Source organism: Plasmodium gonderi (assembly GCF_002157705.1).
Source record: "Plasmodium gonderi DNA, contig: Chr14, whole genome shotgun sequence".
Lineage (NCBI taxonomy): Eukaryota > Apicomplexa > Aconoidasida > Haemosporida > Plasmodiidae > Plasmodium > Plasmodium gonderi.
This window is the reverse complement of record NW_021628939.1, coordinates 2,522,370-2,549,869: the sequence shown is the minus strand read 5'-3', so window position 1 is coordinate 2,549,869 and position 27,500 is coordinate 2,522,370. Positions and strand designations below refer to the sequence as shown.

General features: G+C 31.9%; 5 protein-coding genes across 5 annotated transcripts in view; 4 read left to right on the top strand and 1 right to left on the bottom strand.

Annotated features, from left to right (window-relative positions):
• Positions 1-158: 158 nt before the first annotated feature.
• Positions 159-2,849, top strand: PGO_145350 (hypothetical protein, conserved; the record flags this gene model as incomplete). Its single annotated transcript, XM_028690525.1, has 1 exon — positions 159-2,849. One exon carries the CDS (start codon positions 159-161, stop codon positions 2,847-2,849), a length of 2,691 nt encoding a protein of 896 aa, XP_028546326.1.
• Positions 2,850-5,683: 2,834 nt separating this feature from the next.
• Positions 5,684-7,045, top strand: PGO_145340 (clustered-asparagine-rich protein; the record flags this gene model as incomplete). Its single annotated transcript, XM_028690524.1, has 1 exon — positions 5,684-7,045. The coding sequence occupies one exon, from the start codon at positions 5,684-5,686 to the stop codon at positions 7,043-7,045; it is 1,362 nt and encodes a 453-aa protein (XP_028546325.1).
• A 3,511-nt stretch (positions 7,046-10,556) lies between these two features.
• Positions 10,557-11,708, bottom strand: PGO_145330 (vesicle transport v-SNARE protein VTI1; the record flags this gene model as incomplete). The annotated part of the gene is made up of 1 exon (XM_028690523.1): positions 10,557-11,708. One exon carries the CDS (start codon positions 11,706-11,708, stop codon positions 10,557-10,559), a length of 1,152 nt encoding a protein of 383 aa, XP_028546324.1.
• Positions 11,709-14,082: 2,374 nt separating this feature from the next.
• PGO_145320 (pre-mRNA-splicing factor SYF1) lies at positions 14,083-17,627 on the top strand (the record flags this gene model as incomplete). Its single annotated transcript, XM_028690522.1, has 5 exons — positions 14,083-16,482; positions 16,700-16,774; positions 17,003-17,128; positions 17,249-17,337; positions 17,492-17,627. The coding sequence occupies 5 exons, from the start codon at positions 14,083-14,085 to the stop codon at positions 17,625-17,627; spliced, it is 2,826 nt and encodes a 941-aa protein (XP_028546323.1).
• A 1,285-nt stretch (positions 17,628-18,912) lies between these two features.
• The window catches only part of PGO_145310 (hypothetical protein, conserved), a gene marked incomplete at both ends in the record, with an annotated part of 9,532 nt that continues 944 nt past the window's right edge, over positions 18,913-27,500 (top strand). The window contains 11 exons of the mRNA XM_028690521.1: positions 18,913-19,869; positions 20,022-20,276; positions 20,542-20,649; positions 20,858-21,008; positions 21,212-21,357; positions 21,983-22,072; positions 22,215-22,349; positions 22,694-23,042; positions 23,257-23,503; positions 23,853-26,256; positions 26,735-27,410. Of these exons, the coding sequence (XP_028546322.1) occupies positions 18,913-19,869; positions 20,022-20,276; positions 20,542-20,649; positions 20,858-21,008; positions 21,212-21,357; positions 21,983-22,072; positions 22,215-22,349; positions 22,694-23,042; positions 23,257-23,503; positions 23,853-26,256; positions 26,735-27,410 (5,518 nt within the window). The remainder of the gene's footprint in view (positions 19,870-20,021; positions 20,277-20,541; positions 20,650-20,857; positions 21,009-21,211; positions 21,358-21,982; positions 22,073-22,214; positions 22,350-22,693; positions 23,043-23,256; positions 23,504-23,852; positions 26,257-26,734; positions 27,411-27,500) is intronic.

Below are 27,500 nucleotides of genomic sequence, written 5' to 3'. Positions count from 1 at the left end.
AGTAAGAAATCTGTTAGAGTGGTGGATTACCTCCCAAAAATATCGCAATAATACAAGGGGGGTAGAGCAAAAGGGCGCTTGGGCCCTAACACTCACAGCAACCCGAAGAAAAACCCGAAGAAGTCACCATAATATATTTCCCGAAACTTTTGTGCAGAATGATTTTCAACAAGTTGTTTAAAAAAAAAGTCGAGTTGGAAGTGGATGTATACTTTATAAAGAACGACCAATGCACCCCTTTCATGCTTGACTCGAAGTTACACATTAACTGTAGTGGCATTCGCATTGGTAGTGGGTGGGGAGGGGATGATCAAGTAATCATACAAAACAGTTCTAAGAAGCTCCTACTTAACGAAGACTCGATACACGATTTTAGGTACCATGAAATAGACATGTGCCAATTTAAGTATTTGCAAAATGGATTGATAGAAGAATATGGATTAATATTTTCCAAGATACAACACATGTACTACTTTTATAAGTACATCATGCTGTCATACTTGAAGGGTAATATAATTTCATGCAGAAGGGTAAATCTATATAGATACACGGAACCTGTGAAGGTACTTTACAAAAAGGATCACTATGGCCTCGTAGCATTCAACACGAACAAATGTGAACATTTGTTAATCATTCTCAAACCGGAGAAGTCCCTCGGAGCGGAAAACTCCAACCCCTCTCCGCTCGAAGGAACACTGCATGAGGCGACACCGATTGTTGTACCGAGTGTTGTACCGAGTGCTGTACCGAGTGCTGTACCGAGTGCTGTACCGAGTGTTATACCAAGCGTTGCAGAAATAACGTCCGAAATGCCTGCAAAAGACGACACAAGAAATGAGGAAGAACTGGCTCGGTTGGATGCGCAGTGTGAGGATCTATACGAAGAATTCACCATGGAAAATGTTAGAGAATTGTACAAAAGGAACAGAGTATTTCTAATATACATCTTAAACTCCTTCAAGGGCATTTACTTAAGTAGCGAATCCGTAGGGATTCACGTGCATAGGTACCTTTTCAACAATCTCTTCAAGTTGATTGAGTATAAAACTCTGTACGCAGATGGAGACAAGTATAAGGAATATTTCAAAATAGAAGAAAGGAAAAAACTGTCTATAGGAAAAGCATTGGTATCAGAGGTGGAAGTAGTAAGAGAACAATTATCCAAAGGGGGGAAGGAAGAAAAGAGGACTAAAGGAAATATTCATCTTATTCATAAGAGTTTGAATGAAGAAAAAAAAATGATTCAATTTGAAGATGATGAATTGGCGCGTTTAGACAAGTGCGTGGAGATAGAAATTAATAAGATCAATCAAGGGAGAGAACACATTGTTGAAAAGAAGGATTTTGAGGAGGAGACTGATCGATATGGTTGCAACGAGAGGGAAAATGAACTCTTCATGCATCTACACTGGTTGAATGAAAAAATTTTCTTCATTTTAGAATCAGAAGATATCATGATAAACCAAATAAGAGAAATACTTATATATAGACACGATTTCCAAAATGACATTGTCCATATCAAGAAGGATTTCATGGATTCTAGCACGTGGGATGATCAAGAGGGAGAAGATGCTGAGAAGAATAAGGGAGGATTTGTTTTGCTCTCCTCCGATTCGGATTCATCAAATTCGTCATATGTAAGAGATGGGATGAGAGAAACTGGAAAAGTAGGAAGACGGAGAAAGGGAAGAGACAGTAGCAACTGTCGAGATAGTGGAACCGATGGGGATAGCGATCCCAGTAGTGACAAGCATAGTCGGGCCATTCCTCGGATGAAAAACAAATTTGTAAACACGAATGGGAAATTGTCCTTCGTGCTGAGGCAGAATTATATACCTCTTAAAAGGACGGGGGTCATGGCACTGAAGGAAAAGAGAGAATTTGTGGAAAAGGAGGAAATTAATTACGATGACATAAAGAATGAGCTAAATATATACACATTTGATGAATATGGAAAAGAGAAGATGATGTACAATTCAAATAAGAAGATATTTAAATATAAAAATGAGAAATGTGTACCAAAAAATATACATATGAATGATGAGGAAGGAAATAAAATACTTTTTCTAGATGAAAAAAATGATAATAATTTATTTATGCTTGATGCCAATAGAGAAAAAATTATAAACAAGTGGGATACAGAATATGTACCAATAAGTGAAATGATAAAGAAGGAAGAAAATGTATACTGTGGATATAATCAGAATAGTTTATATTTTATTGATACACGAATGAAATCGTGTGTTCAGAATTTATTGCAGTATAGCAAAAATACAGCTGATATTGAACATGCAAGTATGGACGAGAAAGGAAGAATAATTTTGATAAATACTAGAGGAGAATTAAAATATTACGATGGAAAAATAAATAAAAATGATGTGATTAAAAAAAGTAAAAACGTAATTTTCTGTACTAATGATATCGTCCATTTGTGTGCATCATCAGATGGCCTCTATTCAATTGTTACATGCGAAAAAAGTGTAATAATATGTGAAAATGCCATTGATAATTGTAGTCTTTTTGAAAGAGTCATCAAAAAAGAGGATCGAATAAAACAAAAAAAAATTCTCCTACAAATTCACTACATTGATGTTTTTACTTACAATCTCGGAGATTACAAATTTGAAAAAAGTTCTGTTAGTGCTGATAATTCTCTTATATTCACTTTGTCCAAAAAATTTTATGTAGTGTGGAATTTTAACCAGGTCATAAATGGAAAAGTATCTTATGTCATCAAAAAAGTTGTCGAAAATATATCAGATATGTCCTACTTCAAATTCAGTGACGTGCAAGGTCTTCTCGTCGCCACAGAAAATTCTCTCAAATCAAAGAAGATCAAGCGGGTGTAGTTATCCACCAAAACATACCTTTCGGACTATGTCAAAACTCGTCTATGTATGTGGGGGGTGAAGAGTGCCATATGTACATATATATATATATATGTCTAATCATGCAGAATAGTATATTCGCCGCTAGCAAAAATGGAGAACCAATCAGGAGGAAGAGAAGAACAGACACATTGATGGAGAACCTCCTAACTTATACAAAAATCTGCACAAAATGGGAGAGCTGTCACACATACACAGAGGGGGGTCGGTGATGATGAGAGAGTCTTTCAATTTTTTCTTTACAGCAGTTGGTCGCAGAAAATAGTTGTGATATATATATATATATATATATATACATATATATATATATATATATATATATATACATATGTGTGTGGAGATGGTCTCAAAATGGATCAATGCACGCAGGTTAGGAATCAAATGTGGAACGAAAAATTGGAGAATGTTGTATTGATCCTTCACTTCCCCCCCAATTGTGTATGATACTTGAACTTTATATTTTGTTCCCCAGACCAAATGAACCAGAACTAATTTTAGAATTTCTATGTATCAAGGGAAAATTTTATACACACATATGGATAACCCTATTTTTCTAAACGTGTCGTATCAGTGACATGGGCGCAAATTATCCTTTGTTTCAACATTTCACAAAAATGGGAAAAAAAAAAAAAAAAAAAAAAAAAAAAATGCATTTGAATAGCATATTTTTGACGTATAGGTTACACAAATATCTCTACAAGTAACATATGTTACACGATTAATACAACACGAGTGCATTTTTTTTCCCTCTCCCTTCCCTTTTTATTCTTAAGTAAACCAAAAAAAAAGAGGGGAAAAAATGAAGCCTTATTGGAGCTTTTCTTTTTTTGGAGTATATTGTAAAAAAAAAAAAAAAAAAAAAAAGTTCATTTTTTTACACAAGTTGGTAAAAATATATATCCAGAATTGGGGATAAAGGGACTTAAAAATAGGCAGAAATTTTTATTCCCAAAATATTGCATATCACCACACATTTATTATATATATGTACCCAATTCTTTTTTTTTCTTTCATTTTCTTCGCAAAAAATTGGCATACTGATGAATTCAAAACGTTTATGGGGAATGTGTTTTCATTACCACTCATATAAACGTTTGGACAATTTCCAATTGTTCTTCATATAAAATATATATATATATATATATATATATATATATATATATATATATATATAATGCACATTAATATATAGTTTCTCTTCCATCTCTTTTCTTCTCTCTTCTTTTTTTTTTTTTTTTTTTCGAATGTTGAAGTATTTTTTTTTTTTCCCTGTAAATCCTGAAATGCCGATCGAAAGGCTCGTTAGGCGAATGCACATTTCTCGTAGGTTTAAAGTACGGGCATTTGAGTGTTTGCAATACATAGATAAATATTGTATGAATATTATTAGTTAAGGCAACATACATATGGCTCATGAACCTTATAAATACACATATGAACATATGAACTATGAACATATGCACATATGAACATATGCATATATGCACATATGCATATATACATATATGCAAATATATTGTATATGTAATTTTTTTTTTTTTTCCATTTTGCTTCCTCTTTATGCGCGGGGCAATTATTATAACAATGGTGCCTTCAAAAATTATTGAAAGAAAAACTCGAATCTCCTTCTATGCTAATTTCCCGTTTGCGTTAAAAATTTTTTATCCATTCCTTATCATCTTTTTCTTCCTCGCGCGTTAAATTATAGCACATATATGTACATACGTATATATATATATATATATATATATGTAGCACATTCAAATGCATATAAATATTTATGCAAGTATTAATTATGCACTTCCTCCCCCCCCCACCTTTTCTTCTTCCTTTACTGCATGTACTTTTACGTTTTCATCTCATCCCTTCTTTATCATTTTTTCTCCGCCTACCATCGTTTCCATTTTACATTACCTTCCACGTTGTTACCCTTTATAAATTTATTTTTCCTCTTCTTTTCCTTTAATTTTGCTTCCCTCCATTTTGCTTCCCTTCCATTTCGATCCCTCTCATTTTATTTATGTGTAATTGTATATTTTCTTCCATCTGTGTTATTTCTCCACCATTTACATATTTACTTCCCAATATTTATTTTCTTACCACCCCTCCATTCCCCAATTCACTTTTTTTTTTTTTTTTTTTTTTTTCCCTTTTTCATTTTGTTCATTTTTACGACCATGAATTGAACCTTTTTCTTCTCCTGCCCACCATTAACTGCAGATTTTTTTTTTCTTTTTGATGTATATATATGTATATATATATATATATATATATATATACATTTATATATTTATATCCCAAAAAAGGGGTTGTGAAAAAGGAGCCTGCTACATATGAATACTGCAAATACGAGGATTTATTAAAGATACACAATTATAAAAAGTGTAGTTTTTTTTTTTTTTTTTTTTTTTTATTCTTGGCTTCCTTCTCTTGAGATAGTGTATATTAAAGTGGTAAAAAAAAAAAAAAAAAAAAAAAAAAAAAAAAGACGTAGACCAGAGGGATGATAGTCATCATTCGAGTGTGATGAATCCCTGATGATTCAAATCATTGTAAATTTTCTGACATGTAATCAAAGTCACATAACATATGAGGCACACATACGTTGTGCGTTAAGATTTTATTGAACATATTGCAACTTGTGTACCTGCACCTACGGCTAACTGTTACGTAGATTAAGAATTGGCATATATTTGGTTTTGAAGTAATAAGCGAAGAGACTGACCAATTTCCTGTTCTTTTCACAAATAAGAGCAATTCTAATTTTTTCAAAACAAGCAGTTTTTATACAAAAAATGAGCGAAGAAATTTTGAATGCAACAATTGATGGAGTTCCTAATGCTCGATTGCACATACAGAACATTCCCCCACATGTTACGGAAGCCCATCTGAGAACCTTATTTGGGAATGCAGGTTATTTTATTAAAGATGTATGTTATTTCAATAAAAATAAAAAACAATCAAATAATAATTTTGTAAATAAGAAGATTTATAACACAGCTTTAATCACATTTAATACACATGAAGAAGCATTAAATGTCTTAAAAAATATTAAAAACTTGATTGACACTAGTAATCAGGAGAAAAGTATAGAGGCCAAATTTGCCGTTCCAAATGTAAATAACAATTCGACAGGAAAAAATAATAGTGGTCATGCTGGTGGGGGGAATACAGGAAATAATGGAAATCTGGGAAACAACAACTTTCAAAACAATTTTAACAACAATGATGATTTCAACAATGGTAGTGGTATGAGCAATTACAATTTTTATAACAATTCTGGAGGTGCACAGAATAACCTAGCTAACAGGAATGTAAAAGGAAAAAATACAAATAATGGAATGATGATGATGAAGATGATGAACATGAACAATGTGAATAATACAAACAGTGCGATGAACACTAGTAATATCCAAATGAACAATGCCTTATTTAATCAGAAAAACAACTTCATGTTGAATAATAATAATTATGGAAATGGGAAGAACTTAAACGATTCTATGAAAATCGATGAGGAATTTCCCACCAATAAAAATGCTAATATTGGAAACATGAATAACTTAACTGGAATGAGCAACATGAACATTGGAGGAGAGGGTGATGGACGTGGAAACAATTATAATAATCATGGGGGGAACAGTCCCATATCATTTAGACAAAATGGAATGCAAAATAATAACAATGGGAATATGCTTCAAGCGAATGATATGGCAATGGATGATAGTATCGAAAATGTTGAAGGTCTTAGCTTGTGGGAAATTTATAAAGATAAAAATAATAACACATTTTACTACAACAATTTGACAAAGCATAGTCAATGGAACAAGCCCATACATCCAAATAAATTATTTCAATATAATAACAATGAGAAAACAAAACTTAATGGACCTAATGGAAGTAATTTATTTATTTTCCATATACCAAGTGAGTGGAGTGATTTGGATTTATTTCAACATTTTTGTTGTTTTGGTAATATAATTTCATCAAAAATTCAGAGAGATAACACAGGCAGAAATTCAGGATTTGGCTTTGTCAGTTATGACAACACTATGAGTGCACACCATGCTATTCAATTTATGAATGGCTATTTTGTTAATAATAAATATTTGAAGGTTCAGTTGAAGAAGGGCGAAGCCTCCGAAAAGACCCAAGCCTAATAAAGAGGGAAAAGAGAAAAAACGAAAACGAAAATGAAAACGAAAATGAAAATGAAAAAAAAAAAAAAAAAAAAAAAAAAAGAAGCTATATAGACACAGAGAACAATGAAAAAACAAAATAATAGGCAGAAGGATGATGTATATTAACTACCCCCGCTGCACATATATTATCGCAGCTACAATGTGTTTGTATTTATCCATTTGCACATATATTTGTACTTATCTTCCCATGTTGCGTATACCTTTTTGTTTGAAGCTTACCGACATGGGGTTTCTTCCTTATGTGGGAGAAAAACATCACGTGCAGAAAAGTTCATACATATATATATATATATATATATATATATATATATATAATTAGACAAAAAAAAAGAGCACATATGTGTATACACTTATATATACATATATACGTATATAGGTGCATACATCCTTTGGTTGGTTATAACATATAGTTCCCCCCTCCTCAATGTGGCACAAAGGAATTTGCACATATCTGTGTACGTACGCAAAGGAAGAACAAAAGGAACCAAGTGGATATGCTACCCTTGAATACAGAAAAAAGTGCAGTATTAATACCAACAAACCGTGTATATACTTCTATTTTAAAAAATTATTAAAAATGTGTTATTTTTTTTAAGTAAAAAATAAAAAAAAAAAAAAAAAAAAATGTTTCCGTGTACGTAAATTTTTTAATTTCATTTTGTGTGTGACATTATGTGTATTAACATATATATATGTATATGTATATTTTATTTATTTATTTTTTTTTTTTTTTTTTCATATTAATAAGAGCCTATCCTTTTTCCATTCCATTTATAGCTAATTCGATTTTATCTCCTCATTTTTTTTTTCTTTTTTTGCATAAATATATGTGTGTATTCATGAGCTTATATCACTTCTGGTGTATTTGTGCCTCAAGTGTAAGCATCATGAGTTTATAATAATTGTTATAAAGGTAAAAATAAAATAATTTACTTCCCAACTTTGATATTTTAATTTCACTGATTACGTGGAAGCAGTTATTTCGTTATATTTATAAGCCACCTCACCACTACCACATCTAACAGGTGCTCGTTGTATGACTTTAAACAGAAAGAATTATTGGGTCATTTTTTGACACATATAATAAAGAACATACTTGTCTTTGTATCATATGCACATTTGCAACAAAGAAAACATATAAATGGATTTAAATGTGAAATACAAGATGTTTTTTTTTTTTTTTTTTTTTGTTTTTTTTGACGCGTTTCCTATATGAGTCGAATTCATTTGAGGGGCATATCTTTTTTGGATCACGCATTCCATGGAAATATTTTTCCCCTTCTGAAATTAGAGAGGTGGGCTACATTTGCAGATAAAAATTTCTGAAGTATTCGCATGTGTGAATGGCCTATTTTTTTTCACTTACTTCTTCATCTTCTTCTTCCTCTTCCTCCTCTTCTTTCTATTCTTCTTCCTTTTTTTTTTTTTTTTTGTTTCACCATTTTCCATGTTCCAGTTCATGCGCTCAGGTGATAATACACGTGAAGAGGCAAAAGTATATACATACACACATTCTAGTACATAATGAGTATTCCTCATTTGCCTGAACAATTTTGCATGTCCATGTGCTCATGTTTCACCTGAACGTTCATATTTTACTAGCCAAAGAGGAGGAAACTTGAAAAAAAAAAAAAATAATAAAAAAAAAATATATGCCTCCCTAACAAAATCAAACAACCCCTTTTAATTTTTATTTACTCTATTTTTACGAATTAGATTGTTAAAAAAAAAATGACCTGGTTATTATTTTAAATCTGAGTTAATGTGACAATGGCGTTGGTTATGCAATTTAGTGAAAGGACAGATTTGTCATTGTTTTTGTCCATGTCTTTGTCATTGTTTTTGTCCATGTCTTTGTCATTGTTTTTGTCCATGCCTTTGTAATTGTTTTTGTCCATGTCTTTGTCATTGTTTTTGTCCACGTTTTTGTCATTGTTTTTGTCCATGTTTTTGTCATTTTTTTTTTTTTTTTTTTATTAAACTTTTAACCATTCAGGAATAAATTGAAATTAAACGAGTGTATTAAAATGGTACAAAAAAAATGTCCTAATATTTATAAATAACAAGGGGCAAAAAAAAAAAAAAAAAAAAAAAAAACTCTTTAAAAAAATTTCGAGGGTTACACATTTATCAGTTTTACAGCTTGAGCATGTAGATACACAAAAAGGATATTCCTAAGACAGGTACTTTTATTTTATTTTATTTTTATTTTTTTTTTTTTTTTTGGGGGTTAAGGGTTGGGAGGTACACAATGACAATACTCCTTTTAACTACATCTCAATGAAACTCGAAAAAAATAATATGAGTAGTATTTTTCAAAATATAAGTTAAAAGTAGACACGTTTTTTTTTTTTTTTTTTTTTTTTTTTTTTTTTGTTGTTGTTATGTTGTGCTTACATTTTCAGAGGGAATGTGAGAAACGAAAAAATATGAAGGAAATTAATAATATGCTGCGAAATGATCAAATGCCAAGCGCATCAAAATAACGAAAGTGAAATCGGCATAAAAGCGTAACGTACGGGGGCTCTAATGTAATGGAGATATAAATCGCTATGAAGGTAAAAATAAAATAAAATGTAGTAAAGTGAAATAAAGTAATGTAAAGCAAAATGAAACATTACATAATACCCCACCCTCACGCGATGCAATACGTGAAGGCACATGTAATAAGCATGTTTGCAAAGTGAACACGAGCCAATGCATTTAATGAGTATATCTCTCCCCACACATCATCCCTTCCCCCGTTACAACTTGTTATGGAAAAAACTGTACAATCCAAGCGGCACTTGTTTCGTATATCAAATGGGATGTGCCAGGGAGAGGCATAGAACGAATTGGATACATTGTATGAGCATAACAAATATGACTCGTATATCAAAAATATCAATCAATTTCCACAAATCACCCTTAACATGAAGACATATGTTCTATGTCCATTTCGATCCCCACATATTTTTAGCGATGCACCATTGAAAAGGAAACAAGCTTCATGTGGAATGATCTATAGGAAATATGCGAAAAAAACAACAACAAAAAAAAAAAAAAATTAAGTATATATATATATATATATATATATATATGTATATGTATATATGTATATATACACGTCAAGGCATAAATGCGGGACGCTAATAGGAGGTGTCAATATGTGGCATACATCCTTTTTTTCTCCCATCTCATGGGTTAATTCTGCTGTTAACAAAATGACCGTGCCGATGAAATCCATGGAGAATTTCTAGGAAGCATTCCACCATTCGGCAAAATGCACGCACGGGCAGGAAGGCAGTCATCCGGTTATATACATGCATATACATGCATATACATGCATATACATGCATATATATATATATATATATATATATATATATATACATACATATATGTACGCATTATGTGCAACATATTTCGGAGAGAATGCCCCATCAATCATACCCCACAAAACCTGGCCACTTTTTAGCATAAGGAGTCTTTATTTTCCCTTCTTTATGGGGCTTCCTACTATGTTTGAGTTTTTGCTTTCCATTTGACTTTTTCCGCCTCGCTTGTTCGGGTTCTTAATCAGGTCCGATTTTTTGTTATTATCTCCTGCATGAACGTTTGCGTACCCTGCTGGAGGGTTATTCCTCTCCTTTATTTCCTTAGAGGAAAATTCACTGTCTCGACTATTGCCATTAACACTAATACTAGCACTTCTATCAGTTGTGGTCTCGGTAGTGAACGCAGTATCATTCGTGACAATGCCCTCCAAGCCATTCCCCTCTTTGCTATCTTTCTTTTCAATAAAATCGTATATAATCATATTAGCCTGATCCGTATCTAGCTTGTTATGCATTCCGTTGATTGGAACTGCTGCATATTCGGATGGAGAGTCAGGGAGAATAGGTGTTGTGTTATGTGTGGATATGTTTACCTCCTGTTCATTCTTCAAAAAATCTTGAAAAGTGTTGGATTCTTGTTTTTTGTGGTTAGTATTTAAGCTGTTCTGATATTTTTTATATTTCATTCCTGTTACAAATAGAAATGTTAAGAACATAAAAATGAAAATTATGTATAACCTGTATTTATTAAAAAGTTCTTTATTTTTTAATATATTGACTATCGTTTTCGCTTGATCTAATTTAGTTGTAATAAAGGACATATTAGATAAGCTTTTTTTTATACTCTCTCTTTGTTTATTTAAATTTTTCAAAACATCATTGCTGATATATTCTGAATTGGTCATTAAAATTTTGGATTGGTTAATATATATATCTCCTTGTTCCAGTAAATCTACATCACTTAGTAGTAAAATTCGATCATCATAATTATTCATCATTTCATTTTTTTCTCTTTCTTTTATTAAAAAATTTTCTTTAATTGTTTTTAATTTCGTTTTATAATCTGTAATTTCTTTATGGATTTCATTTAATTCATTTTCTTTCTTCTCTATTAACGAGTTCGTTTCCACTTCTAGTTGCATCCTATTAAACATATTTTCTGCGCTCTTTATTGCTTTCTCGTAAATATTAAGCAATTTATATTTGTCTGAATTATTATCCTTTATTATCTTTTCCGTGTAAGACACGGTTTTTATGTATTCGAAGCAGTTATTCTTGTAGTCATTGTACAGTGCGTCTGCCATGGTTTTCCCTACTCACTCCTTCTGGGAACAAAAATGAAATGCTTCAATGGTTGGTACACTGGAACATATTGTTCGTGTGCATGCAAACATGATACATCCGTTTGTATCTGTGCATGTAACGATTAGAGGTTTGGATAAGGAGTAGCAAAAAAAAAAAAAAATATGTCACACAATTTTGTCACGTAGATATGCTTTATCACACCCCTGGAGCGTGTGCTGGGGATTAATGTTCGAGATAGAAGACGTTCTATTGTGATTGAGAACCCATTTGTAAAAAATAGGAATCCCGTCAATGTGCTTCTCTTCGATTGGAGGAATATGGGCATTACACATGTCCAATGTTTACTTATGGATTTTTCCCTTCAGCCCCGAGGGTGCCTCTCTCTTTCCCCTTCTTGTTCACTCACATGTGCGAGTATAGAAATATGTGCGCACAAGTATGCGTGCAGAAATATGTGTATGCGAATTTGGCTACGCAAATTTTGCCATACAGATATGACTACGCAAATTTTGCCATACAGATATGACTACGCAAATTTTGCCATACAGAGATGACTATGCAAATTTGCGTATGCTGACATAGTGTCCTCACAAAACAAGCCATGCATTGTTGCATACGTCACTTGTATCTTCATATCTACATATGTGTGTGCGTGCGTGTGCTCTCACTTGGGGTGTAGTTTTTTTTGATAGTGTTGGCAATGAAATGTCTGACTGTGTGCAAAAATTGCCTTTGAGATAACTTCAAACAATCAAACAAAAAAAAATGGAAAAAAAAAAAAAAGAAAAGAAAAGAAAAGAAAAAGGGTGCTAATATAATTGTGAGATTCTTTTTTTTTTTTTTTTTTTTTCGCCTCTTTTGACTTATCCTCTAGTTTTCTATTTTTGCTTCTTTTTTTTTTTTTTCCATTTTTTTTGAAAATTTTCAAAAAAATGAATTCATCCCAATCGACCAATCACCCATTCACTTGCGTGACATGAAATTGTTGTTTTATTTTTTTTTTTTTAAAGCAACAAGTGTGAAGGTTGAACATATTCGCAGGGGAAAAAAAAAAAAAAAAAAAAAAAAAAAAAAAAAAAAAAAGGAGAAAGGAGGGAAAAAAAAAAAAAAAAAAAAAAAAATATTTTTTTTTTTTTTTTTTTTTAAAAAAAAAAGTGTGAAGGTTGAAAATATTCGAAGGGGAAAAAAAAAAAAAAAAAAAAAAAAAAAAAAATATCAAAGTGGCGGTGCAAGGCGGCAAGATAAATTGGTAACATGATAATGTAGCAACAGAAAGTAGAAGGTACAAAATAGAAAACAGTATAATTGTAACAGCAATATGATATAGTAATGTAAAACAACCCGATGAAGTGAGGCAAAGTGTTGAATCGAAAGGGGTACCCCGATCGCTCAATCCTAATACTCTTATGGAAGAAGCGCCTCTTGGATCTTGGAACATATCTTCTGAGATAGAATGAAAAAGAAGCAGAACGTAATATCTGACCTTTTGAAAAATAAGAATACGATAGAAAATGGAGGGGGAGAGGGGAAAAGTGGGTGAATGACAAGGTTCATGCTATTGCTGAAAGGAATGATAAAGAGAAAAGTATAGAGGGTTAAAACCCCAAAGTGTGAGAAACATCTTCCTCTCTTTTTATCTTACATTATATCAGAATAACATTTGTGGTTTCTCCGTTGGAAGACTTTTTTTTTCCCACCATTCTGACCACACTGTGTTTCGACATTCCAATTTTGGTACCTACTTTTTAACGAATCCTGCGAGAAATATATAACAAGAACAAACAGGGGGAGAGGAAAAAAAAAAAAAAAAAAAAAAAAAAAAAAGAAAAAAGAAACTTTTCCCTGGTTAAGAGGATATACATGCATATACATATGCGTATATATATATGTACAAATTTTATGTTCATATAACTAGCACCCTGTTTTAAAAAACCAAACAAACAGAACATACTCAAAAGTACGTGAAAAAAAAAAAAAAAAAAAAAAAAAAAAAAGTAGCCTCTTGTGCATACGGTTTGTAAGGGCCAAAAATGATTAGAGAAAAAAAAAAAAAGTAAAACCCTTTTGAAAATAAGCAGTACGAAAGATTTGCTTTCTAATGGATTGTGAAGTAATTAAGAAGGAGCAAAAGGATAGGAGGGGTGGGGTGGGGTAAAGCAACACTAATGTTAGGACCTGCTCCTTCCCCACCTCTCCATGTGGATTACCATCTTCCATACTTAGAAAAGAAGCGCCTTTTGTAGATATTATTTGAAACGGTATATATATATATATATATATATATATAAGTACCCTTTCCTATTTGGTTCATATTTATGCGACATTTTTTATAGAAGAGCTTGTACAGCACTTATCAAAAACGTGAATGCAGGTATGGATTTGTATGGGGAAATGTATAACTGTGATGAACTGCTGGATGAATTCATTGAGGAAAGCTCAAATGAAGAACATTATGAGGATGAAACATTCAACCCCACATGGAAGAAGAGCATGAATGGAATTAAGAATCCATTGAATGATGATATGATAAATTTGGAAAATGAAGCACATGTGAAAAACATACAGATAGACCTAAAAAGCAATCAACAAAATGTTTCAACGCAATATTTATTTTTATACATTAACACGTTTAAAGAAAAAAACATTAAGAGGTGCTCGAGTTTATATGTGTTGAATTTTTATGACGTTCATATGAAGAATGATGATAAAAATGTGTTGGATACAGATAAAGATTTTGTTCATCATTGCCAGACAAACATTTTAAGAGAAGAATGTGTCAGACGAGGCGAGAGCAGAAGTGGCCAAGGCCGTAACTATGGAGAGGACGAAGTAGATGAGGAAGAAGCGAGACGCAATGAACGCATGAACAAGATTTACCTTTTCAAAATATATGAAACCATTTTGAAGCACTTCCCATTTAGTTTCAAGTTATGGTACCATTACCTGAAAGACCGAATAGAAATGCTGCATGATATTTACTATGATAATAAGGAGGAATACGAAGAAACAAATCGAGTGTTTGACACATGTTTGCTATATATGTACCATTTTAAAGGTATTTATATTATGTATATTCAATTTTTATTTATTCAAAGGAAAATTCAAAAAATAAGATTTCTTTTTAACCTTGCCGTTCAGAATATTTGCCTAAATCAACATGAAGATCTTTGGGATTATCAACTTCGGTATAATGAAAAAATTGCTAGCAAGTTAATTAATTATGAATATGTGAAGAGGTATGTAACGATTTACCCTGAAAAGATTATCCATTTGTTTAATCATTATCTAAAGTATAAAATGTGTAGACATGCGTTGAGTACGTTTTTTTACATTCTTAGTTGTGATGAAGAGGAAAATCTTGAACTTGGAAATAATATAACCAAGTATGATTTGTATAAAGAAATTTTTCATCTTATAAGTTCACGAAAAAGGTTGAATAATGATATTATGGTAACATTGAAAAAAAATTCTGATATTTTTAAAAGGTATGAAAATGTTACTTCTATTTACATCCTCTTAGCAAATACATTTGTTTATGAAGGGCGTTGGAATAAGGCCATGGATGCGTATGAAGAAGGAATTTCTGAATGTTACACAGTTAATGATTTTACTACCCTTTTTGAGGGTTACATAGAAATGATGAAGATACTAATCCAGTTGAAGATGAGGAAAGAGGGAAAAGTTGGAAACTCCAGTTGCATCACAAATTGTCAATCCCAAATGAACCATTATCATATGATCGACTTGTATATGGATAAAATAAATTACCTTTTGGATAAACGTAAAATATTCATAGCAGATATTAAACTGAAGAACAATCAGAAGAATGTATATATATGGCTAAGCAAGATAGATGTTGTAGATAATGATAGAGAAAAAATTGATCTGTACAACAAGTGCTTAAAATATTTCGAAGAAAATGATTATGTAGGGAGATTAAGTGATGTGTATATCAGTTATGCATATTTCTACTACAACAATAATGCGTATGAGAAATCGGTTCAAGTTTTTAACAGAGCCATAAGAGATAAAAATTTTAAAACATTGAACGAAATTGCAAGTATATTTTGTTCATGGATTGAAATAGAATTGCTTGAGAATAATTCTAAACAAGCTTTAAATATATCCAGATTGTGTATTGACATTGGTAAAGGCGATAGAAGAAAAAAATGGAAAATGACGAATGATAGTCACCAAAATAGTTTACCTACTGAAATGAAAACAGACATGAAAAATATTAATCATGATGATGTAACAATTTTAAACGCAAATTTCAATCTTTTAAATAATATAAAATTATCTTGTCTCATTTTAGATATGGAATTAAATTATGGAACAATAGAAACTTCCATAAATCTATTCGATCTGTTATATCATTCTAAAAATATTACTGTCAAAATGGTTCTTTCATTTGCAAATTATCTCTACGAACACAAATATTATAATGAATGTTTCAAGACATATGAAAAAGCTATTTCCATTTTTCAGTACCCATATTTGTATCCAATTTATGTACACTATATTAGAAAATATGTTGACAGGTATAAAGATAAAAACATTGCATATGTGCGTGAGTTATTTAAACAAGCCATTTATGGCATTGATAACAGAACATACCTTCCGAAAGAATTTGCAAAATTTATTTTCCTCATGTATGCACAGTTCGAGCACAATTACGGATTTTTGAAAAAATCCCTAAGTATTTACAAGGAGGCAATCCCCTTCTTGCCCGAGCAGGACAAGATCAAGTTTTACAAGTTGTTCATTTCGAAGGTAATGTTGCATGTTTTGAAGCGTGCCATGTTTTGAAGCTGTGGGATATGTGCTTCTATACATACACATCCATGTAATAAAGAATATACATATTTTCCTATTCACATCCCTTCTGTGATTAATTGTATGAACGATTCGAAGTTGACACAGAAATGATACAACGCTTGAGTTCTTCCTGAATGCACCTAATTTATTCCCACCTGTACACACATTTCAGGTATCCAAGTCATACGGTGTGCACAAAGCGAGAGAAGCATTTGAAGAAGCTATCCAGACTCTTAAGGATGATGACGTAAGAACAAAAATAAAAAAAAAAAAAAATGGAAAATAATAATCAGGGGTGGGGATAACCCGCTTAGTATCCCAACGTGGAAGCTGCTGAATTTTTCAGTTGTGTTTTTTTTTTTTTTTTTTTTTTTATGGTATAGTTTATGTTCAGGGTTCTATGGGGGTGGTTCCATATTTGTACCCTATATGTAATCCCAAATTTTTTTTTTTTTTTTTTTTTTTCTCCTGATAGGCAAGAGAAATATGTTTGTCATACATAGATATGGAATACAAGTTAAATGAGTATGAACGAGTCAGGGCACTTTACATATACACGGCCCAATTTACGAACCCATCTGTGCATGCAACTTTTTACCAGGTTAGACGCGTTTAAATTTGTTGCACGCCTTTTTGAGCGCAGCATTTTTTTTCTCCTCTTTTATTTTTTTCCACGCACGTCTTATTTTTTTTAATTTTTTTTTTTTTTTTTATAACGTAGGACTGGAGAGAATTCGAAGCATTATACGGAAATGAGCACACGTTCAGGGATATGATACGAATCAAGAGAAGTGTCCTCAGCTTATTTTCGTAAGACCATTCGCAGATCTTGTGCACATTTACATGTCTTGTACCATGTATACATATATGGACATATACAAAACACACGCACGGTGGGGGTGGGGTGGGGGAACAAGGACTTATTCGCTCATTCCACATTTATTTATTTCCACACCCTTTGCAGGAATTCGCGGATCACTAACAAGCCAGTGGAAAAGTTTGAAAATTCTGAAATGGGTGGAATAGAGAATACCAAGAGAAAGCTAAAGGAAATTATTGAAAATGAGGAGAATACTCAAAAAAAAATGAAAATGTTATAACATCACCCCTGGATTAGTGAAATTTCCGGACACGATGGGAAGGATCAGAATGAAAAAGGCATAATGTAAGCAGTGACAGACAATGTACTACTATTCTTCTGTGCTGAGAAACACATATGTATGTACATATATATGTGTATATATATACATACATATATACACGTTTGACAGTGCTCTTATTTGAGCCATATTTACATTTATGGATATTTATATATATATGCTATTCGCTGCATAATGGACATATACAAAAAAACAGGGTTGTTGGAGGTAACATTAACAAATTGTCTGTACCGATTTTTTTTTTTTTTTTTTTTTTTTTTTTTTTCCTTTTTATCATCAAATTTATTAGCAACTTGTTCATTTATTTACTTCGTTTCTTATCAGTGCCTTGTTCATAAGTCTACTTGGTTTCTTCATATCTCTATTCATAGCACCATTCTTATTATTATCCTTTTATATGTTAAACTTTTGCAATGTGAAAAACATACACATCATTTTATGGACTCATTCAAACAAATTTTCCACAAAAAAAAAAAAAAAAAGTAGTGCCTAAGTCTATGTAGGCCATGGAAATAGAGATACTTATAATAATGAAGTAATGACAAATGCGAATAAGAAATGAAATCATACACAATTTTTTTTCTCTTTTTTTTTCCTCTCTTTATTAAAAGGCGTTAACAATATTTAATAAAGAGAGGAAAAAAAAAAAAAAAAAAAAAAAAAAAAAAATCCTTCCATTTTACTGTCTCCACAAGGGTCCGTACTTATAAGTGAAAAAAAAAAAAAAAAAAAAAAAAAAAAAAAAAAAAAAAAAAAAAAAAAAAAAAAAAAAAAAAAAAAAAAAAAAAAAGGTTCAATCAGGAGTATCTTCATCTCATTCTTTCGTAGAATTATTTTCCCTCATATGACAATGTGCTAATTCTAATGAGATGAAGTATATATATAGAGTTGAAAAGGAAAAAAAAAAAAAAAAAAAAAGACACAATTTCGTTTGAGGAAAGGACATGGTTAAGGAAATACACATAAAAAGAACAGTATGATGCATATTTGCAACATTTAAGTATGTAGATTTGCATATATATTAGACGTGTGCCATCACGATACATTATTAAATGTGTGATTACCTTTGCATGTCTGATATTTTTATTTTTTTACATTTTTTTACATTTTTTTTTTTTTTTCGCTTCCCTTCCTCCCGTTACCCAAGAGACGAAAGATTAAATGAGCAAGGGATAGAAAGGGAAAAAAAACGGGAAAAAAATGAGAAAAGAACAAAACGAACAAAATGGAATTCAGCTTCAGATTCTACAAACACAAACACTTGTTTCGATTGAAGGAAAAATGGAAGAACATCGGGGAGCACGTATTATACTACTCAAATATTGAAGGAAAAGAGACAAATCATACAAATTTGAATGATGATGTTGAGAGGGATGAACAACACAACGGATATATTAGCATAACGTATCCGGAAATTATAAACACTATTCAATATTCATCTATATGTATGACAATTTTTGATAAAGAAAAAGAAATTGAAGGAATCGTGTCAATGGATTATGAAATGTATCCAGGTTCCTCAAGTATTACTGAAGAGAATGCACAGGAACATGTATCACTAATGGATGTGTACCATGCCTTATCATTACATATAAAAGAATATGTTTTGTCGTCAAATTTATCAAAAAATAACACTCTAATTATTAATTTAATGATTAGCGAAAATGCAAAATATTTTAATGATTTGTGTTCTTATTTATTTCACAACTTTGAAGATATAATATTTATTTTACTGTTTTTGAAAGAAAAAAAAAAAAAAAATGAAGACTTACTTTCTAATTGCAACAATTTGAGAACGTGTCTAAATATAGACATAGAAAATGATTTAAAGTTGGAAGGATTGCCATATGATAAAATTATCTTATTTAACAAATATTCATATGTGAACAAAATATATCTCCGATTGACCACAAGTTTCGATGTTTATGATTTGCATGAATTATTCAGGAAGTATTCAAAGCAAAATGTACCAGATACCAATCACTATCTGATTTATGACATCATTGAAAAAAAAACGGATGATGATATATTGTTAACTATACTTAATAATAAAAAGAAAATCATCGGGTTTACTTGGCTAAGGAAAAACATAGACATTAACATTCTCATTAACCTGTACAATTTGAAGGAGTACAACTACTTGCTCAAACGGGGCTTTTTCAATGACATCGGACCTTCCCTGGTATGTCTTCCGACACCACATAGAAATGTACAAACGAAGAACCAAAATATATAACTCTGTTTACCAGTTGCTATCCACTTACATACACATACACATACACACACACACTTCATGCTTTTTTTTTTTTTTTTTTTTCACTTCTCACCCTTTAGGTTGACTACAAGGGAGGAACAAAAAACCTTAACAAAATGAAAAAAAAATATCTGTTCATACAATTTAAACAATTCATTATGAGTAAAATAAAAGTGGAGAGTTTAGAAGACTTAGACAGTAAATTCCAAATCGATGCGGACGTTATTTATGATTATTTGCATGAACATTTGATTGAGGATGTGGAGGAATATGCAGAATATTTTGCGAAGAAGGATTTAGACACGCGGATAGTCTTGAGGAACATCTATAGTAAGGTATGTTTAAGTAGAAGAAATTTCATATGCTTAACATTTCCCCTTTTTCATTATCCCATAATCATAAAAAAAGCACAATAAATGAAAACGCTTGTGTATGGTTATTTTATTTACTTATACTTTATTTACGTATACTTTATTTACGTATACTTTATTTACTTATACTTTTATTTATTTTTATTTTATTTATTCTTATTTTATTTATATTTTATTTTAATTTATTTATTCTTATTTTTTTTTCTTTATTTCCATCTCCCTAACCCAGTTGCTGTATGACTACGAGAACTGCACACAGAACCTGGACAACAGTAACATCAACTTTTCTCTGTTGAACAAGTTGATTAACTTATATATTCACATAAGATACACTGATGTAATGCCCAATATGAGTGGATACAGATGAGTGGAGAATGAAAAACGGAAAAAAAGAAAAAAATGCAGCAAAATGAAATGATAGGCATAAGACACTCTTCTTTCCTTTTATATATATATATATATATATATATATACTTTTCTCATCACATAAAAAAACACTAATTGATTACATCTCTACATCTTTTGTTACTTTTCTTTAAATATAGATTGCCAAAGTGAGCACAAAATTTCAAAATAATTTCGAGAAAATTGAAATGCTTTATTTTAACTTTAATACTGACAAAACATATAAAAAGATATACGACAAAATACGAAAGAAAAAGGGAGACTTAAGGAACGGTCAAGGGGTAGAAAAGGGTACCAAAAAAAAAAAAAAAAAAAAAAAAAAAAAAGTGGAATAAATGGAGAGACTTCAAGAAATGATATTAAAATTGCATTGTCTCCTTTCCGCACATGTGTCCCAATTTTTCGGCATGAGCGAGTTATACCACTGTCACCACCTCACTTGCACACATTTTTCATTCTCTGCCACTTGATACAATTTGTTTGCAATTCAGTAGATGGAGAAAAAATGAACATCGTCAAACTGAACCATGATAATAATGGAAAGAACAGGCCTGTAAATAATTCAAAGGAGATGGTGAACTTGTCTTACTTTGACATATTCCTTTTGTTGCAGAATATTTACCCGGAGACATTTAAAAAGGTAGAAGCGCAAAAAGAGAGAGAAAATCTATCTGATAGTTTGTATGCCCTTTTGTTAGGCTATTTTGTGTGTCCACTTGTTTGTCTGCCAATTTGTCCACTTGTTTGTCTGCCAATTTGTCCACTTGTTTGTCTGCCAATTTGTCCACTTGTTTGTCTGCCAATTTGTCCACTTGTTTGTCTGCCAATTTGTCCACTTGTTTGTCTGCCAATTTGTCCACTTGTTTGTCTGCCAATTTGTCCACTTGTTTGTCTGCCAATTTGTCCACTTGTTTGTCTGCCAATTTGTCCACTTGTTTGTCTGCCAATTTGTCCACTTGTTTGTCTACCAATTTGTCCGCTTGTTTGTCTGCCTGTTTTTTATTCCTTCACACTTTTTGACATATTCGTCATGTGATTCCCCCTTTCCTAATGGACATAATGTAAAAATAAATTGCATCTTACACTTCTAATATGTGTGAACCTGGAGCATTATCGCCTTTCCATCAACTGACTATACTCCTCATATTTATTCTATTCTATACTATTCTATTCGATTCTATTCTATTTATTCTGTGTATTTATTTATTTATTTATTATTTTATTTTTTTGTTGTTGTTGATTCCCACGTTTTCCCCAATCTTCAGAACGAGATCATACTGTTATTTCTCTTCCTAGACCTATACGAGTTGATCAGTGTTCAGGAGTCAACTCCATTTGATTGCGTTTCGTTCAAGGTAAAGGACCTTTCACATTTGTGTAGTTGCTTTCTTGGATAGTTATTCTTACAATGTATGTTTTTTCATTACAAAATGTTACCTGTGTATTCGTGCATGTTCCCCATTTTTTTTTTTTTTTTTTTTTTTTTTTTTTTTTCAGCTATACTTAAATGAAATGGTGGATATTAAGAAAAATTATTTTATATGCAAATACAAGCACATTGATTGGTTGAGAAGTTTAAGCGATAAGGATAAAAATGCCTTTTCATTAAACATGTTTATTTTAAATGATAAGGTAGGAGAAAAAAAAAAAAAAAAAAAAAAAAGAAACATCATCAACATTCATATCAACATCAACATCGATATCAACATCAACGTGGATGTCAAAGGATGGGCTGATAAAACGGGGTTCCGAACTTTTTTTCATGTGTGTGCCTCCACATACACACAAATATGTCACACATGGATGCATACAATCGGTATGTGCATATAATAACACATGAACGCATGAACATACATGAGTGCACATCCTCCCATGCTTCTACACCTTTTTGTAATCCTCCTTGTGACATATATTACCGCGAAATCCTAATCCCACTTATGAACATTTGATATGAATCAAATGAATAAAACTGACAGTATTATAATCACTGCAAAGACATTTTGCTGAAGATAGAAAAGTACTATGATGAAGTTGATTATGTTATTACCACTAACAACGAAAAAGGAAGCATTCCTTTCATCCTTAATTATTTCAATCGGGTCAAGAAGAAAAGGAAGGCGAACACATTAGAATCATTGTATATACTTAATAAATATACTTTATTCTTACCTCCATGCACAGATTATATGAGATTAAGTGATGTAGAAGATGTACAGATATTACTGAAAAGTGTTAATCATGAAGAAAAGGAAAAAATAAATCAAGCAATTTTATCATTGAGGCATTTGCACAAAAAGAGAGTCAGTGAAGGGAATCCATTCTCAGGTTTGTGTCCAGAATGAGTGAGACCAATATATATGTTAGTATATTGGAAAAGGTTGTTAATGTATGTACATATATACATGCATGTATGTATGTATGTATATATGTATGTATGTATGTATGTATGTATGTTTTGGAGTTATCTTCACATATGCCACACGAATGCACAGGGTGTCGTGCCTATTTTTTTCTACTCCCCTCGACCTGCGTTTCTCAGAGGTCAGTTTTTATCAGTCAAGCAATTACTACATATTCGTGACAAGGTGTGGTGGGAAATTGATAAATATAACCTCAGGGAGCACATTGAACAATATAGACTTTTATTACAAACTAAAGGATTTTGATTTTAAAAATGTGATATTGCAAAACGAGAATCGACATGAAAAGCACTTCCTGCTGTCTTTTTTTTCATCCATCATTATTTTCAAGTACTACGACAAGAGGATTGTTCACAATGTGCTTGGGTAAGTTTCACGGAGTGCACATATACACACGTATACATTTTTAGTATACACATAAATGTGTACCTGCATGCGTGAGGGCCAAATCGGAAGCTGTGCATAAAAGGAAAAATCCATAAACGGATGTACTGTTCATCGTCTACCATCCAGCGAGAACAGTGCACTGATGGCAATGCACAGATGGCAGTACTCTGATGACAATGCACCGATAACAATGCACCGATAACAATGAACTGATGACAATGCACCGATAACAATGCACCGATAACAATGAACTGATGACAATGCACCGATAACAATGCACCGATAACAATGAACTGATGACAATGCACCCTTCCCTGCTTTCCCTCAGACTGACGAAGGCCTGCTCGTGCCACATCGACGTTAGGTTTAATACCCACTACGATATATACAAGTATTTTAAATTTTTATTTAGAAAAGACAACAGTGAGAATTTATGTAGAAAGAAAGACATTTTGGAAAAGAGAGTAGTGCCAGAGCAAAGGAACGCATGCCACAAAGGATCCTACCTGGTGCTAACAAAGCAAATGTGCTGCAGGAAATATATGAATATAGATCATAACATTGTTTTCTGGGGACTTAATGACATATGCTTAAATACCTTGTACAAATTAATGACAAATAACGAATACTTTTTTAATAACATAATTCTTATAATATCATACAAAAATAAATATCTTGAAAATAAATCATATGGGGTACAATCATATGGAACACATGATGAATACAATTGCATAAAAAATTGGAGTTTGGAAAATTTGGAGATATACTCAAAATTAAAAAGTATAATGATTAAAAAAAGAATAAAAATAATTTATGATAATGTTTTTAGCATTGATAGAGAGAATAAAAAAATAGAATTAAGTGATAAACAATGGATTTTTTATGATTACTTATTTATATGTTTCGATAAAGAAGATATTACCATGTATTCCTTCGATTTGAATAGTTATGAAGCAGGAAAGAAAAAAAATTTTAATTTTATTCAAAAAAATAAGAGCTCTTCATGTCCCATTGAGTGTTTTGACTTTTTAACGAAGGCAAAGGATTATGAAAAATATGAGTTCACCCAAGATTGTTATTACTACCCCAGGGGAACTGGGGTGTCAGGCAAAGCTGATCAACATATCATGATGAACCCAAAAGGGAGGAAAAATAAAAACTACTTGAACAGTCAGAATGGTTACCATGCCATCTGTCCATCTATTCGAGGAGCAAAAAATGGAGACATCTCATTGGGGGAGGGAAAAGAAAAAAACAGCTGCACTGAAAGATACCTCAGGGGAGTGGATTTGAAAAAAAGACAAGCAGGGGATGAAGGGCAGCTGAAGGAGAAAACAAGGAGACATATTCATGGAGTAAGTCGAAGGCATGGAAGACAAGGACACAGAGAAAGAGTTGACTATGTGTCAGGCAAAAATAGGGACACCATGAAGAAGGGAAGTAATAGTTCAAGAGAGGGAGAAAACATGAAGAAGGAGAAGATAGATCAATATAACGAAGAAGAGGAGGAAGAAAATTACTATTCTGGATACACAAGTGTGTCTTCAAGTTGTATTCAGACGAGCGAAACAAGTCATTCTGAGGTAGAAAGGAAAAGCAGTATCATGGAGATCTATGATGGTACAACGGGTCAACCGGGTGAGGCTTCTTTTGAAAGGAAGGAAAAAATTTACATTTTGTCACAAGGAGAAAATGGAAGAAGTGAAAACATGTTGATAAAACCAGGAATTAAGAATGAAAAAGTGGAAAAAGAAGGAAAGGGAGACTCATCAGTAGGTGGAGATAAAAATGATGAGAAAAGTGGTGAAATTTCTAAAGTGTTTGAATTTCGAAAATTTAAAAAAGGTAAGATAGATGGATGTAGTCAAAGTGATAACAGGAATGGAGAAGAAGAAAAAACTTGCTTGACAGGGCATAATCTAGGGAATGCAAAGTTGTGGGGAAAAAAAGGAGAGAAAAATGGAGAGAAAAATGGAGAGAAAAATGGAGAGAAAAATGGAGAGAATAGTGGAGAGAATAGTGGAGAGAATAGTGGAGAAACAAATTGGGGGAAAAGCGTGGAAGGTATTTTCAGCATAAGTGATCCATTTTTAGAAAAATATTTTGACAACAATAGTAAATACATGAGTGTCGTGAAAAATTGTGTAAGTTACATTGTCATATATAGTGACAATATGAACATTCTTAGCATAATTAATTTTTTCTTTAAAAATGGGATCAGCTCGTATAAACTGTTAATTATATCTCCACACACTTGTGGTAAATGTAGCAAAAAAATTTCAAAAATGAATTTAAGAGAAAAAATATTTCAGCATAGGACATATTATAAATATAATGCTCAGTTAAAAGGCAACTATTTATTTTCCAATAAGACATACCAAAAAAATAATTATCACAAAAATTGTATATGTGACAATATTAAGGGTGTCCTCAATAAAGTATTTGTTCTGTTTCATCTGCTTAAAATTCGTATCATTCGTGGAGAAATAATTGCCATCAAGACGAGTACACATGATAGAATAAAGCACGTCATTGTTCGCTTTTGCAAACACAGGAAGGTTGATAAGACTATTCTTTCAATGCAGAAATTCATTTGTGAAGATGTTATTTTAATTCCTTGCAGGATCTTACTAACATCGTACGTCTTCAACATAAGCAACCATTTGCACTACGTGCTCAGCAAAGCCTCCATCGTTTACAATGATCGAATATGTGTCAACCACAATTTCCAGGTTAGTGCTCACAGGGGAGTAGTTATCGAATTCGGGATTGCACGCTTACCATTTCATGCTTACCATTTCATGCTTACCATTTCATGCTTACCATTTCATGCTTACCATTTCATGCTTACCATTTCATGCTTACCATTTCATGCTTACCATTTCATGCTTACCATTTCATGCTTACCATTTCATGCTTACCATTTCATGCTTACCATTTCACGTTTACCATTTCATGTTTACCATTGCATAATTACTATTGCATATTTGCTATTACATACTGAGTAAAGATGTTTCCAAGTGTGGAAGGGACATAGGGAAGACACTTCACGAGGAGGGTATATTTTCAAAATCAATGGCCATTTCACATTTCTTCTGCACATGTAAAAATATGCATGTTACATGTGCATATTGGTTTGTTTAACGTATGACATAAAAACTGTGCTACTTTTTCCCTCCTTGTCACCCTCGCTCCTCCTTAATTTTGCAGACAAATGATAAATACATTTTCAGCGCAGGAGAACTGTGTGCATTTTCCAGTAAATACAGAATTGGAAAAGAAAATGTCTTAAAGCATGAACAATACAATGGTACAGAAATTGGAAAGCTTGTTAGCAAGAGGTTTTTAAACATCATTATGGAAAATGTTCGAAAGCAGATAAATTTTGTGGGATCCAAGAAAAGTAGTAGAGGAGAAACAAAAGAAGGCAGAAACATGCACAATGAGCATTCTACAAATGGGATAGTAGCTTTCCAAGATGAAGAAGAGGAAAAATCCATAGATCTTTATAAAAGACTAAAAGTGTTTGAGAGGCCAATTATCCATTTCTACTGTCTTCCATGTGATTTTTATTTTTATCATTTTGAAGCCCCTACAGGAGATCTATGTAAATTTCATCATTCATCTGTGACACGTAGTGAAGGAAGAAATGAAAAAAGCATAAATAATAGTAAGAATTCAAATGAGATTGAAAACAATTTTGCAAAATTATATAATGAGGCCTTTTTGACAGACACTCTAAAAATATACATGCGAAAAGATATACAACACAGTATATATTTCAATGTCAAGCATTTTGAAGTGTCCAGAAATATTACTACGAATGGATATTATTGCAGAGTCACAACAAATTCCTTGAACTTGATAAATTCGTTTACATACTTGGGTAGGGGATTCTCCGCACACATCATATTACACATATTACATATACCTCTGCATCTATGAGCTAGGGCCACTTGGCATGCTCACCACTCAG